This window comes from Podarcis raffonei, chromosome 1 (genome assembly GCF_027172205.1).
Source record: "Podarcis raffonei isolate rPodRaf1 chromosome 1, rPodRaf1.pri, whole genome shotgun sequence".
NCBI classification, from domain to species: domain Eukaryota; kingdom Metazoa; phylum Chordata; class Lepidosauria; order Squamata; family Lacertidae; genus Podarcis; species Podarcis raffonei.
In genome coordinates, this window is record NC_070602.1 from 23674723 (window position 1) to 23696156 (window position 21434).

The following is a 21434-nucleotide window of genomic DNA, read 5'->3' on the forward strand; positions in this document are numbered from 1 at the left end:
TTAGCACTTCAGGTTTCCTGGGATACTTCACTGGATAAAATCTTGCAGCCCTTTGGCAGCTGTGCAAGATTTTGCTTACTGGAAACCAGAGGAGGGTGGAGAAGAAGAAGGGAAAAGACAATTTCAAAGCCTTTCCTTGAAAAGAATCCTCTCAGAGACCCTCAGGGGTTTTGCAATTCTATGTACCAACCTTTGAAAAGCTACCCCACTGGCAGAATTCTAATGCACACAAAGACATGCTAAAAACCCAGAAGGGAAAGCAACAATGCTTCACATTTTCTTGCTCCTTCTGCGCAAAGTGATGATACCCATTTGTAAAACAGACATAGCATTTTATCTTAAGTATATTAATCTACTGCACAATGAACAAAGCAACCTTTGATTGTATCAGCCAGAATAAAACACTCCTCTCAAACTGCACATAATAGGAAGCCGTGAAATTATGTCTCCTGCAAATGCAGCAATTTGCAATGATTTAAAGAGAGACAATGTCATATAGCAGGTCAATTTCTGAACCTGTGGATTTATGACGTTTTTCACTGCCAAGAAGAAAACGGAGGCTAGTCAGCTCCTCTCAAAGTCAGGAAATGAAGAATCTAGAGTTCTCCATAAGTGAGACTGTTCAATAAATGGGACCAAGGTTGGCAGCCTGCATCAGTGGACCAAAGAGGTAAACTGCCCGACAACAGCGAATGAAACTTTCAGTACATTCCTTTCCTCGACTTGCACACATTTTCTCCCTTTGTGCTGGTGGAGCACATAGTTATACTTGCCAAAAAAACCACCAACATTCCATCACAGCAGCATATCAGGATCGCATATCAGGAGGTATAGAAGTCTTATTTCTCTCTGTACAGCGGGATTTGCTAGCAAAAGAGCAGAAGCTAGGCAGAGCTGAGCAAGAAGCAGGAAGAGGCTGAAATGCTATGCTCACTTGGGACTAGTCCCAGCAAAATGTTACACCTGAATAAGAGGAGGCATAAATGAAAGCACTCTAGAGCCAGTGAAGATCCCAGCCACACCACATCATGATGGGAGGAAAAGAACCCTATCGATGCTGCAGCTAATCATATCACCATCAGGAATATAGAAGTCCAAACAAGGAAATACAGCATGCTAACAGCACTCTCTCCCTTCACAATTCCAGAGACCTCAGGTGACACACGTGGGATTTTCTGATAACATAACATGATGGAAGGGCACGTAGTGGAAAGGTAACATTTTGTACAAACAGCAAGCCAAGGCAAACAAATACAGGAAGGACGAAAGTATAATGCTTTCTTAAGACTCCTTAAGGACACGGGTTGTACCGTGGTGTAAACCACAGAGCCTAGGGCTTGCCAATCAGAAGGTCGGCGGTTCAAATCCCTGCGACGGGGTGAGCTCCCGTTGCTTAGTCCCTGCTCCTGCCAACCTAGAAGTTTGAAAGCACGTCAAAGTGCAAGTAGATAAATAGGTACGGCTCCAATGGGAAGGTAAATGGCGTTTCCATGTGCTCCTCTGGTTCGCCAGAAGCGGCCTAGTCATGCTGGCCACATGACCCGGAAGCTGTACGCAGGTTCCCTTGGCCAATAAAGCAAGATGAGTGTCACAACCCCAGAGTCATTCACGACTGGACCTAATGGTCAGGGGTCCCTTTTCCTTTAAGACCTCTCATAGATACATCAGAGACAAACACCCACCTGGAAGCCCAATGTCACATTCTTGTAAATGAATTTGCAAGGCACCCACACAGGTATGCAAGGGAGGGGAAGGGCATACATTTCTGAAAGCCCAATTTCATCATATAAGCTACCTGGCACAAACAGAATCATAGAACCAGCCTATCAAAGATTGAAAGGGTATTCTATTTGTTGCTACTTGTGTCCCATTCTTCTTCCAAGCTCAGCCCATCATTGTAACAACACGGGCAGATCCATAATGACCTACCTGAGGGTTTTAGAGCCAAGCAGGATTTCCAAAGCTTGTCTGTTAAGTCTCATCCCCAGACGTGAAGCACTAGGTGCCACAGCTAGTCTTACAATTTGGAGGATCTAGTCCTTTTGATGAGTGGAGTTTAAGAGCCAGACAATTCCGGTACTTTGAAAATTACTTCCATTGGTCTCTTTTGGGTTAGTCTCACTTTCTAGATATCATCTCCCTTAGCTCCCATCAATGATTATAGGTTTTTTCCCACCAAGCGCCAAAGAATAAAAAGATATTTTGCTCAGGTGTGGTACCTGTCCTTTTTTCCTAAATTTGAGGAGGACATCTTACCTTTGCTTTCATACTTCTCTGGGGGCAGATCATAAGGTACAGGAAATGATAACACCGGCTCATCAGAAAACATGTTTTCCTTCACTTGGAAGTAGCCTGCATCCAAGCCCTGTGAAAAGTGTGTGCACACACACACAGAGACAGAGACAGACAGACAGACAGACAGAGACAGAGACAGAGACACAGAGAGAGAGAGAGAGAGAGAGAGAGAGAAGTGATGTTACATTCAATCCATCACTTCACTTCCTTTCATCGGAAAAATATCCATGAGGCTCGCAAACATATATTCTGCTTACATTCCTTCTTCCATTCTGTATTCCTTGGGACCACATTTATATCACTGTGATGGGCTCCCTGGTTAGCAGCTACCACATATAGCCCTGTATCCAGAGTTAGTCATACTGGGAGTAGACACGTTGAAATTAAAGGGCCTGAGTAACCGAGGTCCATTCATTTAAATGGGTCTACTCTGATTAGAACTTGGCTAGATGTTAAATAGATCATCCAAACCAAAGAAACAGACATTTTATGAGCTTTGCAAATGTCTTGTTCCAAACTGCACAAGACCTCAAAAGGGCAGTTTCACAACTTTTTGGAACTGTGATACAGATGCACATTGCCTTATGGACTGATGTCAGAATGGTCTTTATGTATTTATGAATACATAAAAAGACTTGATTGCATTCACTAAATTAACCATTATATGGAATTAGATAAACTCACAAATTCTGATGGCAGGAAGAGGACTCCTAGCTCATATGATCGGATCATCATCTGCGTGCCATTTTTCTCAAACACTCCCCAAGCAGCCTTAGAAAGATTGGCACTAGAGAGAGAGAAACTCAATGAAAGAGGGACCACCCATTTCTGAGACTCACAAGAAAGAAATAAAAACACCAAAATTGCTGCCTATTTTAATTAAAAGAGGGCGGAGGAGCAAAATGATAATCAAAGCAGCTGTTCTGGAGGAAATACAAAAGAAGTCAAAGACTTGCCTTGTAACTAGAAACCATGCAATCTTCTGGAAGTCTGGAGATGATCTCATGTAAGTCTTAATGTGCGGCATTGCGTGGCTACGACCTGACGTCTCTGCTGACCACTTGCTCAAGTATTAAAAAATAAAAAGTTTTAGGTTAAACCTTAATTAAGATGTTTCCAAATTCACATCATTCCTAAGCGTTTCTGCCAAGCTTCAAATAAAGGCCAATCCCCATGTTATAGATAAGAGTGTACAAAATTTGAAGTGGCTATCCACATCTTTTTTCAGTATACACAGGAAAAGTCTTCAAACATGGTTTATGCCCTTATTACCCGTATTGTGCAAAGCAGCATTCTGCTACCATTCCTAGAGCATATGACCGGATAATGATCAACTGTGCAGGTTTAGCCTCATTGCTAAGCACCCCACCAGCACTCTCACATGCAAGCACTGTCAATGGGCACAGTGCATTTAGATTCCAGCCACAATTAACTAAACCTTTTACCCTTCAATGTACAGATTCACTGGATTCAAATTACACTTGACTTAAACCAAGGAATGTATGTATGTTTACAAAAAATTCAAAGAAGGAAGAGCACATAGTTGCTGCTCATCACTGTCTACTGAAGTTCTTTTTTTGCAATCAAGACATAAAATAACATTCGTTGGATCAGGCCACCTCAGTTTCCGAGAAAGATTAAAGATTATATAGGAAAACTCAATGTACATCACAATCCAATGAGTTTAAAAAATGAACTTTCCAAGGCTTCTCTGATTTGCTTGTTTATATGCCTATTTCTCCTGCAAATGTAACGGATCTTTTTAAAAAACAAACAAACCCAAAATGTCATTAAATCAAGAGGAGATAATTTTACTTACTGGAAGTAAGAGTGCAGCCAAAGCTGTTTCTGTGCTGTTTGTATACTGTACGGAAGAGAACCACCAGCTTAGAGAGAAAGAAAAGACCCATTACTCATAGTTAAGTGTGGCATTGAAATGGTTTCTCACAATAGAATAATGAATTATTCACAAATTTTCCCTATACATGCACAAAAAAACAGATTTAGTAGGATTTTAAAAAGCAATTTACACCCCAGCCTCTTTAAAGAATACTCTATATGCAGATTTTCAATTATGTGATATGGAACCTGCAGTACATAAAATAAACATCAAGATGGAAGAGTCAATTGGAAGTGACACGGAAAATGCCAGCAATAACTTGCAAGTTCACATTAGTAGAACATAAATTAACTATGCAATATGTCTTTCATGTTTGATAAATGTATTTAGTTATGAAAATATCAAGGCCGACAGTTTTATTCTGTTGGGCGTTTGGTTTGCGTTGATTCTCACCTCCCACTCAGTCTTTTTCATAATGTGTTGATCCTATATTCTTATATTCTTAGGCTCTTTATATTTTATTACATAATTAACTTTTGAGGGTGATCTGCCTCAGGAGCCATTATGAGGGTTGAAAGAATGAATAGAGAAAAATGTTTTTTAAAAGAAGTTTTAAAATACCATGAAACTTCTAGAAACTCCTTCTGTTGTTCCCCCTCAACTTTATAATACCCCCTTTCTACACTGCACCCAAAGGCATATGTTTTTACCTGGATAACCTTCTAAACTCTGTCTCACGTTGTCCACTGATGGGTAAACCTAAAGTAACAAATTGTAATAACTAGTTAGCTATAATAAATTGTAGCTCAGTTGACAGCTATACTCTAATGAAGCACAATTAAGCTCAAGCCACTCGTGCCAAGTGACATGGTAGCAAATAGCTTAAGCCACAGCCCTACTTGGAAAAAGATCTGCAGAAATAAGTCAGACTCTCAGAATTCAAAATCTTTTTTAAAAATAAAAATAAAAGTGAGCAGTGAGTTTTTGCATACAACACGAGTATGGTGTTATACATTAACTCAGGAGAATTTTTAAATGCACAAAGTCTATCGAGTTCAATGAGGCTTAAAAATTAGTCTTTTGCTGCATTCAACTCTAAGAACTTCAAAAGGATTTGGAAGATTACCCGCTAGCTGAAGTTTTGAAGGAAAATGTGTGGGGTTTTTTTATTATTTAAAAAAAGCAGTAAGTAATAAGCAAGCAATACCAGGTGAACAGGAACATCATGATTTGTCAGAGTCTTTGTGCTGTTTCCTAGAGAGATCAAACTGTCTCTAAATTCTGAACACAGCCATTTGGACTGATCAGCTCCCAAAGATCCAATGCTCGAGAACTGTCCTATTACAGGCCAAGAATGCTGATCAGGTAGCTGGGTTGCATGCTCTTTCAAAAGCTGTTGGGGAGAAATTGGATACAAGAACAAAACATCACCACCTTTGGCAATTCAAGTTGTACTGAACAAAGTCACTTGATTAGCTGAAGTATGACAAAGGGATTGCTTATTATGAAGGACGTCATTAATCTGATTAGCTACTCAGCCAGCATCTCACCCAACCCTCCTTTACCACCAATGGATTCATAATAGGTATCTGTGCTGAATGCTTAGTTTCTCCCTAAAAAACACCATGACAGTGCTGCCTCATTGTTTAAAAACAGTAGGAAAGTCATGTTATTATTATGTTAACAGCAAAAATGACCAAATCCTTGCGTACCTTACGGAATCACAGAATCAAAATTGGAAGGGACTGCAAGGGTCATCTAGTCCAACCCTCTGCAATGCAGGAATCTTTTGCCCAATGTGGGGCTCAAACCCACGACCCTGAGATTAAGAGCCTCCTGGCATAAGCTTCCATGAATTAGTCTCACAATTGCATGGTCTGGTAAGCTGGTAGGTACGTAGAACCATAGAACTGCAGAGTTGGAAAGGACCTCAAGGATCATCTAGCCCAACCCCTTGTAATGCAGGAATCTCAACTAAACCATCCATCCTCTGCTTTAAAACCTCCAATGCAGGAGCATCTACAACCTCCTGAGGGAGACCACTGCTGAACTGTCAGAAAGTTCTTCCTGATGTTTAGTCGGAATCTCCTTTCTTGTAACTTTAAATCACTAGTTTGAGTCCTCCCTTCTGGAGCAGGAGAAAACAAACTTTCTCCGTCTTCCACGTGACAGGCCTTCAGATATTTGAAGATGGCTATCGTATCTCCTCTCTGTCTCCTCCTACATATACTTGGGGACAAACTGGGATAAGCGGGGAAAAGACACCTAGTTTTATGAACCCACAGGATCTAGTTAAGAGTGTAATCTGCTCCCAATTTCTCCAATAAGATTTGTGCCATCGCCTACCAACAGTGCCCTCTTCTGCCATTTTACACAGACCCAAAAGATTTTTTTTTTTTGGGGGGGTGATATCAGAACACCAATGACAATTCAGAAACCAATGGAACATAGGACCAAGAACATTCCAACTCACAAAAGCTTATGCCTCAATACCTCACTATGGTCAATGTCTCTATTGTACCCAGAAAGCTAAAGATTCTCATCTCCATGATATATCAGGAGGTATGGTCTTCTCTGGCCACACACTTCTCTGGTCTTCTCTGCAATTCTTTTTGCTAAATGTAACCTGCCACTACCTTATATTATGCGTACCACCAAATAGCCCAGTTATCAAGATAGTTTCTCAAACTGCACAATTCCCTCAGTGTTCAGCACAGAAGGCGGCTTCCTGTTGTTGTACTCTAACTCTCCGTACCGGAAGAGTAACACTAACACAGGGTATTTTATAGATATTCCATTTACATTTGTGTAGCAAGTTAGAGACATGCTACTACCCTGAGTCACCAACTGAAGATGCACCTTTCTCTCCTTGTCAGTTTCCGCTGCCAACAAAGAACTACCGGAGGCAAGCCTTGAAAAAGAAGAGCTTCAACAATACATCCTTAGAGGGATAGGAATAAAAATCCAGTACCTTTCTAAGTCTGAGGTGACCCCATTTCTCTTTTTCACTGCCTTGGTATCGACCTGGAGTTGACCCAAGAAGATATACTCTACACAAAAGATGTAGACACAAATGAAAGCATGCCGAATTATGGTAAAGGTTACAGTGCTTTTCCAAATTGCGCTATTATCAGGCATTAAGTCTTCTCAAAGATGCTACTGCCTAGTTAAATTGTTCCAACATGCAAAGAGAAAATGATTTTTTAAAAATGCAACCAGCTTTCAGTTAGAACCTTCATCACTGCTCCATTCTCACTGCACCCCTTCCCTCTAGCCTTCTCAACATGCTAAAAAAAAAAGAAAAGCAAGCCAGGAATAAGAATTCAGTGCAATTCGTAGCAAAAGAAACCCCTCTCAGATTATGTACCTTGTCTCTGAAAGATCATGCTGCTTGATTATTTCAACCCATTCATTGAGAGTAGGAGAATTGTAAGACCTCAAATAGCTTATCAGGTCACACTTAAAATTAGTACGAGATTCACCAGCAGACTCAGCAGCTCCAAGTGGCAGTTTTGGATACAGAGGGCTTAGCCATATTCTGGAAGACAGAAGTAAAAGAATGGCTGATTTATCACCAAATGATTATACTGCATTTAGAACAACAAATAGTTTTGTTAAAGACTCAGTGTGATGGCCAACTAATGCTGGATCTTGCCCTAACATGTTATAGAAAATGCTTTCATGGAGCAGAGTTAATTTCTATCAAATTCAAAGAATAAAGGTTTCCATTCTTTTCTCTCTTTTATACAATTGTGGTGCGTCATCTTTCAAAAGTAAAGCTCAGGGAACAGGCTTATTCTGCCCTTATTTAAAGGAAACATCTAAGCTTAATTATCTGAAAAATGTTTCAGAACTTGAAGCGAGATTCAGCTAAGTTGTTGCATGCTCGGAATGCTGTTCATTCGTGCAACCAGACTTCCTACTCCTCTCCTTCCCAATGCTCCCTAAATCTCCTCCGGACAGCTGAGCAATTTAGCCAGCTTTGAAAACTGCCTAAATATGTTCCTTTGTTTGAATATCCTAGTAGCAGATACAAAAAGGCAAGTAGCAATAGGCGAAACATTATGTGGTAGATAACTTTGTAATATGCTACTTTTACCTCCGATAACAATAGTTACTATATTATAGTTCAACTGAGGAGACAGGACCTTCCCTAGCTACGTAGACAATTTTTCAATATGAGCTGCATTGTCTATTGCCAACAAACAAACAAAAGAGCTCTTGTATCACTTAAGTCTATCCACAATGTCACTGACACATTTTCTTTGTTTCTCACAATAATATCGGTATAATTTCTGTATCAGGAAAGAAACTAGAAATTTGACTTAGAATCAAATCTCACTTTACTACCCACCTGCTAAAAATACAGTAGGGGGGGGGAAGTATGTTTTGTAAAGAATAAAACTTACCTGGATCATATTCTCCGTAAAAAGTAAAGACTGCATTTTATGACTTCTGAGCAGCCTGACCCAAGCAACTATCGTCTCAAGGTGAACTTAAGTTATTAGAGCAATAAACTAACTAGGAGTCCTCTATTTATATTTATAAATATGAAACAGTCCAAGACAGACAATTCCCTGTAATAGCTGAAATCTTAAAATTCACTGCAGATAGAATTCATCAGAACAATCTCCTTGAGGCATACCAATGAACTTCACTCTAAGTGGTACCCAGTGACTACTGACATTATTCAATGGTGGAATACATTCCTGGAATTTTGCTGGTAGGGTTATGGAAGAAGATCTCTACTTTAGAAATCATGCAGTAATCATTCATACTTTCACTTATTGTTCTGGACATCATACCATCTACAACCAAAATACAGATAAGGTAATAATAAATCTACAATTCATTATTTTGAAATACTTCATCCTGTGTGACTTTATTGTCTTGTTTTAGATTCGACATTGGATAAGGAATGAGGCTTATTAGCTGTACCATTGTCTGGACTGGAAGTTTGCCACTGGGTTTTATAACGGAAGGCATTTGAGGCAAGCCAACAATGGATCCTCTGGGAAATAAGGCAGCCCAGAGACCATTAAAGAGGAAATAACATATGTCATGTAGCCATAAACCACAATATTAAATGCCTTTCTAAACAGTGAGTGGTTGTGCATAACCTCTGAGAATCCTGGATGTATATACATTAAACACATGCAATATACAAGGTTTTCCAAAAACCCAATGATACAAATAACAGTCATACAACATGCTGTTTTATTCTGTGAGCTGCCATGAGATCTCACGACGAAGGGTGGTAGATAAAGCTAATAAATAATAATATATTCTAACATTTGCTATCGAAGTCAAGAGTCCTTTAGGGAAGTTTTTAATGACTGATGTTTTAATGTATTTTTAATCTCTGTTGGAAGCCGCCCAGAGTGGCTGGGGAAACCCAGCCAATTGGGCGGGGTACAAATAATAAATTATTATTATATTATAATAACTTTCTTACCCTTGTGTTTTCTGGTACCAATCATCATCAATAAGGTTGGATGTATGTATCACCACGCGAAGCCCTTCTTCGTAATGTAACAACATCATTTTCCTATACAAAAGTGTTATAAGTATTACGGGAAGGGAGCACCAAATACAGCAAAAATGAAAGAGGGCTCAAATGCACAAATGCAACTTCAGAGCATGCAGGGTCCTCAGATATAATACTTTATATTATAGCTATAAATATGTTTACGAGGACATTGACTTTATGGCTGTTAAAATATTTCTTCAATCTGGCGGTAACACTCAACTATATATCTCAAACAGTTTCAGTCTGGATTTTGACCTAGGTATGGAACTGAAACTGCCTTGGTCATCCTCCCTAAGAAGAATGGGGCAAGAATGATTAAGGTGGTGTTGGAGGACTTTTGCTCAGACCCGTGGCATTTCTGATACAGAGATCCTTAGAGCTCTACTGTGTCCACCGTGCTGTTTAACACATGGTGCTGCTGACAATCTAATTCTTTCCATTAGAGTCTGGTAAAGAGGAGGAAGTTCTGAACAGGCATTTAGAGAGTGAGCACTGAATTAGACAAGATCAAACAATAAAAGCAAGGCACAGCTAGTAGATGGATTATCTGTCTAGGAAGGGGATATACATCAAGTTTTGGATGAAACATCACGGTATCCTAAGGGGCACATTCATAACATGTGGATACTAATAAATACAGTTTTTATTGTAGGTGCCCAGGCCACATCGCTAGGATGAAGTCAGGGGTGGACTTTCATAATATGGTGCCTAAGAGAGGACAAAATTTAACCTCCCCCCATTTTTTACACAACGATTCCTTTTGGGACAGAATTTGTTAAAAGTGCCCTTGCCTTCCATTCTGCGTATGCTCTCAAGTGCACTATTTAGTGATTCCTCAGCTCGGCTCCCTGTGTTGAGGAACCACCTGCACCACCCTAAATCTGGCAATGGAGTAATTTATACCAGCAGCTGTTCATGTATCAGCTGTAACATCTCTTGGACAGACAGACGGCTATCCATTCCCTGAAAACAAATAGACTAGATGACTAGAATAGTAGAAGTGCAGAACAATAGCATTTTATTCTCTTTGGGGAAAGTAGGAAGCATGGTGTGGCGATCACACAGGGTCCCCGGACGTTTGTTAAAATTAAACCAAATAAAGAGGTTTATTTTATAAACATTAACAAGTTTATAGTTTCTCAGATATCTTGTCAGTTTCTTAACCATAGTTTCTTTACTGGCCTATACCTTCCTAATACCTTCTGACTGATTATCTCAGCTTTTGACTGACTCCTCTTAACAGATTCTCTCACATCAGACTAGCCCAACCCACAGACTTATCCTCCCTCTCTCTTCTCTGACTCCAGACTGACTTCTTAACAACTCTAACTCTAACTCCTCCCCTTGAGTTCCTATAGGTTAGTCATTTCACAATTACCATATTTTTCGCACTATAGGACGCACTTTTCCCCCTCCAAAAATGAAGGGGAAATGTGTGTGCGTCCTATGGTGCTAATGCAGGCTTTCGCTGAAGCCTGGAGAGCGAGAGGGGTCGGTGCGCACCGACCCCTCTAGCTCTCCAGGCTTCAGGAGAGCCCCACCGCCAGCCCCACAAGCTCGGGGGACAGCGGGGAGGCGGAACGCCGCCATCCCGCTGTCCCCCGACTTGGCAAGAAGGCTGGCGACGGGGAGAAGCCTGCTCCTCCCCGTCGCCAGCCCCGCAAACTCGGGAGACAGCGGGAGAGGCGCAGTGCGCCCTTCCTGCTGTCCCCCGACTTGGCTAGAAGGCTGGCGACGGGGAGAAGCCTGCTCCTCCCCGTCGCCAGCCCCGCAAACTCGGGAGACAGCGGGAGAGGCGCAGCGCGCCCTTCCTGCTGTCCCCCGACTTGGCTAGAAGGCTGGCGACGGGAAGAAGCCTGCTCCTCCTCGTCGCCAGCCCCGCAAACTCGGGAGACAGCGGGAGAGGCGCAGCGCGCCCTTCCTGCTGTCCCCCGACTTGGCTAGAAGGCTGGCGACGGGGAGAAGCCTGCTCCTCCCCGTCGCCAGCCCCGCAAACTCGGGAGACAGCGGGAGAGGCGCAGCGCGCCATCCCGCTGTCCCCCGACTTGGCTAGAAGGCTGGCGGGGGGGGGGAGAAGCCGGCTCCTCCCCGTCGCCAGCCCCGCAAACTCGGGAGACAGCGGGAGAGGCGCAGCGCGCCCTTCCCGCTGTCCCCCGACTTCGCTAGAAGGCTGGCGGGGGGGAGAAGCCTGCTCCTCCCCGTCGCCAGCCCCGCAAACTCGGGAAACAGCGGGAGAGGCACAGCGCGCCATCCCACTGTTCCCCGACTTGGCTAGAAGGCTGGCGGGGGGGAGAAGCCTGCTCCTCCCCGTCGCCAGCCCCACAAACTCGGGGGACAGCGGGAGAGGCGCAGTGCGCCATCCCGCTGTCTCCCGACATGGTTTGGAGGCTGGCGGAGGGCTTCCTCCTCCCCCAGCCCCGCAAGCTCCCAGAGCGATGCCAAAGCTGCGCGCAGCTTCGGCATGGCTCTGGGTCCCGTTCTGGGGGAGGGGGAAGCTCGGGCTTCCCCCGCCCCAGCCCCGCGCCTGGCGGGGGGGAATAAAAATTTTTCCCTTTATTTCCCCCCCCAAATCTAGGTGCGTCCTATGGACCGGTGCGTCCTATAGTGCGAAAAATACGGTAGTTAACCCTTTCCTTATGAACCCAGTATGATGTCACACACCTAGGAGGGCAAACGCCACACATGGGTTTTATTTTTGCAACTTTTCTGGCCCTTGTGACTGCTGAGGACACAACAGCAGCCAGCACTTCCACGTGAAAGGCACCAAACTAGGAAGGTACCCTGTATTCCAATGACCAACCAGATACCAGCACGGTGTCTACAACCAGGACAACAGTCCTCTCCCACTGTTGTCCCCGCCCAACAACTAGTATTCAGAAGTTGGAGTCATCATGACTATTAGCCAATGATAACCTGATTAACCACCATGAAAGAGTGTTTGGTTGCAACAGGCTTTAAATAGAGGGATATATTCTTGGCAGCCACCCTTACTAAAAAGCACTGACTATCTTTTTTTGCTCAGTAGGACAATAGTCACTAGGCCTCCCCAACCCAAATTTTATATTACCTATCCTTCTCAAAAAATCTACTCACATTGTCTTTTATTATTTAAAAAGGAAATATTGTTAATTAGGTCCACCATTGTCCTTTCCTGTTGCTGTAACTACCATATTTTCTGTGCCCTTTGTTTCAAAACTTTCATTAAGTAAATTATAGTAGAATGCTAAACAGAAAGCATGTCATATGTTGCCTTGGCTTATTCCCCTCAAAGAGCCAGGTTGCCTTAGAAACTGGTACTTGGGAAGGAAAATGGCAAAAAATATGCCTAGCTCATAATGCTGACTCATTCCAAGACCACACATAATAGCATTGCTAATGATATGAACACATGAAGTTGAAAAACAAGACTAGCTTACTCATAAATTGAACAAACTGTGTGCTATAGTGCACAGCAAACAATCAAGGTCTGAAAGACTATTGAAATACTACTTCTGAACAAAGTGAGGATGCTATTAAAGGCACTCATGGGTGGGTTGCCTCTTTCTGGTGGGTGCTACTTTGGTGTGCATTTTATTGGGGGTTTTTTGGGTGCTGGTGTTTTACCTGGTTTGCAGGGATGGGTGGGTTGAACAACACAAATTTTTATTTTATGAAATTGATATGCTGTGGTAAAACTGTTTTAGTTTTCCAATTGTGCAGCAATGCAAGTATATAATCATGTTGTGAGTCGCCCCCCCACCCCACAAGGAACAGCCAATAATGTAGCCTAAGGGCAGGGAAAGTCATGTATTCATGCTGCTGCCTCACATGGCAAGTGTTCCTAGATGTTACGGCAAGGAAGGGGGGAGAATTTACAACCAGAATTTGTGGCAACATCCACATGGCAACACGTAGGCCACTTCTTAGCATCATATCCGTGTTAGAAGGATCAGGACCACTCTTTGTGCTGTTACAATGCTGTACACAGAAAACACCATTTAACACAAAAGGCTATATAGACAATGCACAGGCTTTTAAATAGCCACTTAATTGTAACAGGCAGCCAGAGTTGTTGTTAGGCAGTGACAGCTGTGGGCTAGCAATATGGGTAATGGTCCCCTCCCTTACCTCACTGATATGCAGAAATGAAGCAGGTTACCCCACCCCCAAATATAGGCTTCACCTGCTAGTAAGGTTCTCTGTGTTAAAGGCACAAGATCAGGAAAAGACTATAAAGCTGACAACCCTAGCTAGTAACTTCTGTGCACCTATTTGCAAGGCTGATTTAAGGTATACATAACAGAATCAAGGTGCAATTGCAACGGGACACTTCCTTTTCAAGACTTTTGCTTACCTTCTTTCATTACCTGAACAAATCTAAAGGCCACACATTGTGTGCTGTGAGTACACAGGGGCTTTTCAGCTCTTCCCTTCCAGCTGCAGGCAACTTCCCCAAAGGTGGGGGCCCTCTGGAGCAGCACTCCATGAGGCATGAGAGCCTGCCACTAGAGTAAGTTGAGTCAATCATCCTCTTGCTTTGAGCACAAATACATCCCAAGTTGTAAACAGTCAGAACTTTTCCTATTATACTGAGATTTAATTATTATTGTTTATCTATTTAAAATCATTTGTACCTCCCTCTTCATCTCTAAGAAAATAGTTCCTTAGTTATTACCATAACTGGCTTTCCCCAATATAATACAGATTACTTACGTGTGGTGTGTTCCAAAGGCAATATCCAACTTTGCCTGAAATAAAAATGCAATTTTTAAAAAGTCTTTTCCAGTACAGAAACTCTTAACATTATACAGTACTGCCTATAATGATTTAGGATGTTTTTTATTTTGCTTTGGCTTACTGCTCCCTGGTGGACTCAACACATATTACACTATAGCCGTCTCACCCAATACTATACATGTCATCTTCAAATTCTAAAAGTCAATCTACAGATTTTGCATGCTGTTCTCTATTGCCAACTGTTCTATTATAGCTTCACGTATCTTAGGCTGCATATAGAAGACTCAAGAGAGGTATACGAGAGACCACAGAGAAATGGAGAACTCTGATCAAATAAAAATATTTCCCGATTGGTAACATTGCCATAAATATAGTCCTTCTTACAGAAAACTATTAATGGACTGAGGATCAACAGCCACCCCCAACCGGGTGCCCTCCAGATGTTTAGGACAGCAGCTCCCATCATCTCCGACCTTTGGTCATGCTGACTAGGACTGAAAGAAGCTGTAGTTCAAAACAGCTTGAGGGCACCAGGTGGGGTAAGGCTACAGAAGAGAATACTTTATCTTTTGTCAATATGCAGGCAAGATAAAAATAATTACCTGGCATAAGCGAACATTTTTATAAGGATGTGCCTCTTCATGTAGTGCAGCCTTGGATTCTCGCTTCTCCCCATGGATTATTAATAAAGGTTTGTCCCTTAGAGCAAAGGAAACTTCATTAGACAATTCACTGGTGATAAGGACCACACAAACCTCCAGCTGAACTACTGGCTATAAGCTGCTTAATTATGCTGGAAGTATGAGGGACGCGGGTGGCGCTGTGGGTTAAACCACTGAGCCTAGGACTTGCCAATCAATTATGCTGGAAGTATGTATTGTCAACTCCAACTGGAAATGCCTCTCAAGATTTTCAAAAAAGTGTTTTCTGACAAGGGACATTCCCCGCCCAACAAGGGGTGTCAGGGATTGAATCTGGGACCATTCTGCATGTAAAGCAAATACTCTAGCTTGGAGCTACATCCCTTTCCCATGTCAGTCAATGTGATTGAATGATTGGGAGTGTAATGTGGACCCCCTCACCCTCCTTCCCGCAGGTTCCTTCATGAATCTTCCTCCACTCACTTTCACGGTCTTCTTTGAGGTTTTCTTTGAATCAAGTGGTACATAAATTTTATGAAATAAATACTTTAACCAGGGGAACACATTATGTGCCTGTAAACCATGGTTAGAACCAGGATGGCCCTCACAACAAGTTTGAAACAGATATGCAAACCATGGTTGCAAGACAGCCCAGTTTCACTGTTACAGACATAAAACAATGCTGCAGTTAAGAATGTTAAAGGCCTGCAGATTCTTTTTTTTAAATAATATTTTATTAGGTTTTAACAATAAAGAAATTAAGAAAAATATAAAGACATAAAAAACAAAATTACAAAATACAAAAATACAGACATTAAACATAAAAAGAAAAAAGATAAAAAGAAAAAAAGAACACATACAAAAGAAAAAAACCACCTCTTTTTTAATTTCTCATCTTTGGTTAACTAATTTTCCTGACTTCCTCACGCCTCCCTTTTTTGTATCCCTTTTAAGATTTAAATCAGCAAATTCATCAATCCTATTTAGCTTATCTATTATCTATTATCAATCCAATCTTAACCTTGTTGCTAGAACCCCTTCAATTCAATTCGATGCCATCAACATTCAAGAATTTTACAATATTTCTGTAAGTAAGTTTTAAATTTCCTCCAATCTTCTTCCACCAACTCTTCTCCCTGGTCTCGGATTCTGCCAGTCATTTCCGCCATTTCCATATAGTCTATTAGTTGCATCTGCCATTCTTCCAGAGTGGGTAGGTCTTGTGTCTTCCAATGCTTTGCAATGAGTATTCTCACTGCTGCTGTAGCATACATAAAAAAAGTTCTGTCCTTCTTTGACACCGTTTGGCCAACTATGCCCAGGAGAAAAGCCTCTGGTTTCTTCAAAAAAGTGTATTTAAATACTTTTTTCATTTCATTATAGATCATCTCCCAGAAGGTCTTAATTCTTGGGCACGTCCACCAAAGATGAAAGAATGTGCCTTCAGTTTCTTTACATTTCCAACATTTATTATCGGGCAAGTGATATATTTTTGCAAGTTTGACTGGGGTCATGTACCACCTGTACATTATTTTCATAATATTCTCTCTTAGGGCATTACATGCCGTGAACTTAGTCCCGGTGGTCCACAACTTCTCCCAGTCTGCAAACATAATATTATATCCTATATCTTGTGCCCATTTTATCATTGCAGATTTAACCGTTTCTTCCTCTGTATTCCATTTCAACAGCAGATTGTACATTCTTGATAATATCTTAGCATTGGGTTCTAACAGTTCTGTTTCTAACTTTGATTTTTCCACCTGGAAACCAATTTTTTTATCTCGCACCTTCTCTTTAAGCTTCTCATAGCTCTGCAATTTCAATTTGTCACCTTCCTGTTCTAAAATTTCCCAGTATTTTGGCCATTTGGCCTCCATGTTAAGTTTTTTCAAAGCTTTCGCTTCCATAGGTGATAGCCACCTTGGGGTTTTAGTCTCCAAAAAGTCTTTGTATCTTATCCAGACATTAAACAAAGCTTTCCTGACAATATGGTTTTTAAATGCCTTATGTGCTTTTACCTTGCCATACCACAAATATGCATGCCACCCGAATACATTGTCATAACCTTCAAGATCTAAAACATCTGTATTTTCAAGAAGCAGCCATTCCTTCAGCCAGCAAAAAGCTGCTGATTCATAATAGAGTTTAAAATCTGGCAGGGTAAACCCCCCCTATCTTTAACATCAGTAAGTATCTTAAATTTTATTCTGGGCTTTTTGCCCTGCCAGACAAATCTGGATATATCTTTTTGCCACTTCTTGAAGCAATCCATCTTATCAATAATTTGCAGTGATTGAAATAGAAATAGCATTCTCGGCAATACATTCATCTTAATAACAGCAATTCGGCCTAGCAAGGAAAGCTTCAAGTTTGACCAAATTTCTAAATCTTTTTTCACTTCTGACCAACATTTCTCATAGTTATCTTTAAATAAATTCACATTCTTAGAAGTCATATTCACCCCTAGGTATTTTACCTTCTTTGCTAATGTTAAGTCTGTCTCATTCTGAAACCTCTCCCTCTCTATCGGCGTCAAATTTTTCTCCAAAACCTTGGTTTTTAACTTATTCAATTTAAAACCTGCCTCTTGACCAAATTCCTGGATTACTTCTAAGGCCCTCTTGGTACTAGATACTGGCTCCTGTAATGTCAAAACTAGGTCATCTGCAAAAGCCTTAAGTTTGTATTGTTTAACTCCGACCTGAATACCTTGGATCAAGTGGTCCCTTCTAATCATGTTTAATAAAACCTCCAGAACCGAAATAAATAGCAATGGGGAAATTGGGCAGCCTTGTAGTGTCCCTTTCTCTATTTTAAATTCTTCTGTCACCACATTATTAACTATCAGTTTGGCCTTTTGTTCAGAGTAAATCGCACCTATACCGTTTTCAAAGTTTTGTCCAACCCTCATCCCCTGAAGATTTTTCTTCATAAAACTCCAAGAAATATTGTCAAAGGCTTTCTCCGCATCTACAAATATCAAAACTGCTTTTGTATTAATGTTCACCTGCAGCTTTTCTAAGATATTAATTATATTCCTCATATTGTCCGATAGATGTCTTCCAGGGAGAAAGCCAGCTTGGTCTTTATGTATCACCTCTGCCAATACTTTTTTCAATCTTCTAGCCAAAATATCTGCAAAAATTTTGTAATCCACGTTAAGTAGGGATATGGGGCGGTAATTCTTGAGTTGTGTCTTTTCAGACTCAGTTTTCGGTATAAGTGTGATATAAGCTTCTTTCCACGACTCAGGCGCTTTTCCCCCCTCCATAATTTCATTGCACACCTCCTTTAGTGGTTGAATTAGATAGTCTTTCAAAGTTCTATAATATTTGGAGGTTAACCCATCAGGCCCTGGAGATTTGCCCAATTGCATATTCTGAATCACACCTTCCACCTCTTGTTCAGTTATTTTATAATTCAATAATAATTTATTTTCTTGAGAAATTTTTTGTAATCCATTAATTTTCAAAAATTGGTCGATTTTTGTCTCATTCTGTGGCCCTTGTGTATAGAGTTTTTTGAAATATCTCTGGAAGCAATTTCTGATCTCCTGTGGGTTCTGTATGTTCTTTCCATCCACTTCAAGGTTTGTAACTGTATTTAATTTTTGCCTCTTCTTCAGCTGCCACGCTAACAGCTTCCCACATTTATTAGCTGATTCAAAAGTCTTTTGTCTCATCTGTTTAATTTTCCATTCAATATCCTGATTTATCATTTTCATATATTGTACTTGATATAACTTAACTTCTCTCAAGATCTCTTGTGACTTTGGTTTAGCTCTAAGCTTCTTCTCTCCTTCTCTTATTTTCTCCAAAATCTTTTCTTTTTTCTCACCTTGAATTCTCCTTTTTATTGCATTTTGTTGAATCAGAAACCCTCTCATTACGGCTTTACTTGCGTCCCAGATTACTCTTTTTTCCACAGAGGTCTTCAAATTTATCTCAAAATAGTCTTTCATAATTTTTTGGGCCTTCTTGATAATTCCTGGATCTCTAAACAAGGTATCATTCATCCTCCATCTGAAGGAACCAGTCAGTGTTGGTTTCATTTCCATTTTCACAGGGTTTTGGTCGGAGCAAGTTTTTGGGCAAATTTCCACTTTTCGGATCATTGGAGCCATTCCTCTGGTTATTCAGATTTGGTCAATTCTTGTCCAGGTCTTTTGGGCTTCAGAAAAGAAAGTCCCCTCTCTACCTAGGGGGTTCTTAGTTCTCCAAATGTCAATTAAATCCATATTGTCTGTCATTTCAAAAAAGATTTTCGGTAGTCTTCCATCTTTTGTCACCACTAGTCTTTCTGACTTATCCATATTTGTCGATACCACTCCATTCATATCTCCAAGCATGATAATATTATAGTCCATGAAGTCCAACAACGTCTCGTGCAGTTTCTTAAAAAATTCTGATTTCCCCTCATTTGGTGCATATACCCCTACTATCAAGAGTCTCTCTCCTTGAAATTGTATTTCAATTGCCACATATCTTCCTTGATCATCTTTATAAAGGCCTGCAGATTCAGTCCAAAAAAATTGAAGACAATACCCCACTATTATTCCCCAGCAACTTATATTCAGTGGTATATTGCCTCTGAACATGGAGATTCCATTACTCATCACTGATAAATTTATGGAGATGAAATCTCTAAAAACCAACATCATATCATTACAATAAATTTAATCTCACAAGTATGTAACCTAGACCATTTTTATGTCGATTCAATTGAACTTTAAGGAAAGTTCATCATCTTGTCAACTGCCATGAGACCTTTGGATGAAGGGCGGTATGTAAATTTAATTAATAAAAACAGTAATGTGAAGAAGAAGAAAAGCACTACAAGAGGGAGCTCCTCTCAAAGAAGCATACCTGAATTCCTTTGGATACTGTTTGACAAGCCACTCCACATCTATACAATAGTTAAACTTTGTCATGAAGAGAAAAAGAAGGAATAGTTAGAACCTGTGAGCTACCTTTCTCCATAGTAACACTTGCTGAAAGTTTAGAGCAGCCTCGTCCAACCTTGGATTCCCCAGATGTTGTAGCTCAACTTGTGGAGAGTCAAAGTTAGGGAACAGTTGGTTTAGAGAGATTTTTATTTCCTAATTATAGGAGTCATTATACACACTAAGCAAGAAAATGCTTACCCATGTAACTAGCACCTTTAAAATGCAGGACATGCTTAAGTAAGGTTTTTACTGCTGCACATTAATTAGGTTTCATCTGCCACACAATGTATGAATATAGGCTGTCTCATTTATTTTCAAGGCATATGCAGCATTAGCAAAATTATCAATCCAACACAGCAAAAAAGTATCTAACTAAATGCATAAAAAGGTGCAAAGAGGAAAATAAAAATTGAAACCTCTTCCCAAATATTAGAACAAATCATGTTCAGTAGAAAATTATGATGGGGCAAAACCTTTATTAGGACCAGTTAAAATGTCACAAATGTCAGCAAGCTTTAAAGTTCATTATCACCCTTTCCTCTGAAAAGCTTGCTTGATGCTTTTTGACATTTTAGTTGGTCCTAATAATGGTATTTCCTGAGATGGTGTTTGATTTTTCCTGCCAAATGGGCAAACAAGCTGACCAAAAAGTTATGTGCGTCTTCAGAAAACTCCTTTAAATGCCCCTGCAAATCCTATGGGTAAGGGAACAAGTAATACTGCATTGTGTTTTAAAATAGCAACATGAATGTATAAAGTTACCTGAGCAGAAGATACAAGAGTTCCAAAGAGGGGAGACAAAATATCTGTCATAAAAATTTAAAGTTTTGTAAATAAACATTTCTACTGAAATAAACATCAGCAAATTTGTTTTAACAACATTAGCCATAAGTCAAATTCAGGGTTGAGACATGTAACTGAAAACAAGCCTACCTCACAAAAGTGTAAACTACTATTTGTTCTTTAACAAGCTGCACACTGTGTCAACATATTCATCAAATGATCTACCACTATCCCATACGTTCAGGCCCTAAGTGTTTATGTGAAGTTAGGATTTTTTGTCCCACTTACAATGGGACACTTACATTTATCATTTTACACCCTACTGGGTGTTAAGTGTCATTTTAATCTCTGGTCACATATTTGGAAGAGATGCTTTTCAGAGCTTTTCACCATACCTTTTTATTCTTACCATTCTGAACCATTTGTTGTCAGAAAACCAGGCAACCTCAGGATCAACCCCAGCTACAGGACATCCATGAACAAAGTTAAAAGCAGAGATCCCAATACTAATACTCAGGTGATCCTGTTTCACAGATGCCTCCATTACGAGAACTGTCAATTTATTATCTCCGCCCTCTTCTGTAACCAGTTAGTGATTCCTAAGAGGACATGTCCTCTTATCCCCAAACTACTAAGCTTATTCAGGAGTCTTTGGTCAGAGATTTTATTGAATATAAACAC

General features: G+C 40.6%; 1 protein-coding gene across 5 annotated transcripts in view; it reads right to left on the reverse strand.

Moving 5' to 3' along the window:
• TDP1 (tyrosyl-DNA phosphodiesterase 1) overlaps positions 1 to 21434 on the reverse strand; it is a 33862-nt gene that overhangs the window by 10985 nt on the left and 1443 nt on the right. Inside the window, exons 2-15 of one of the 5 annotated variants that reach the window (XM_053377138.1) lie at positions 20733 to 20776; positions 19891 to 19946; positions 14984 to 15080; positions 14358 to 14392; positions 14012 to 14149; positions 9591 to 9683; positions 7503 to 7673; positions 7107 to 7185; positions 5343 to 5528; positions 4846 to 4894; positions 4115 to 4181; positions 3252 to 3359; positions 2980 to 3082; positions 2257 to 2365 (exon numbers count right to left, since the gene is read on the reverse strand). In XM_053377138.1, coding sequence (XP_053233113.1) covers positions 2257 to 2365; positions 2980 to 3082; positions 3252 to 3359; positions 4115 to 4181; positions 4846 to 4894; positions 5343 to 5528; positions 7107 to 7185; positions 7503 to 7673; positions 9591 to 9683; positions 14012 to 14149; positions 14358 to 14392; positions 14984 to 15080; positions 19891 to 19946; positions 20733 to 20776 — 1335 coding nt within the window. Of the gene's footprint in view, positions 1 to 2256; positions 2366 to 2979; positions 3083 to 3251; positions 3360 to 4114; positions 4182 to 4845; positions 4895 to 5342; positions 5529 to 7106; positions 7186 to 7502; positions 7674 to 9590; positions 9684 to 14011; positions 14150 to 14357; positions 14393 to 14983; positions 15081 to 19890; positions 19947 to 20732; positions 20777 to 21434 lie in introns of those variants that run through there. The other 4 variants (XM_053377146.1, XM_053377155.1, XR_008328956.1 and 1 more) reach the window with 4 other exon arrangements.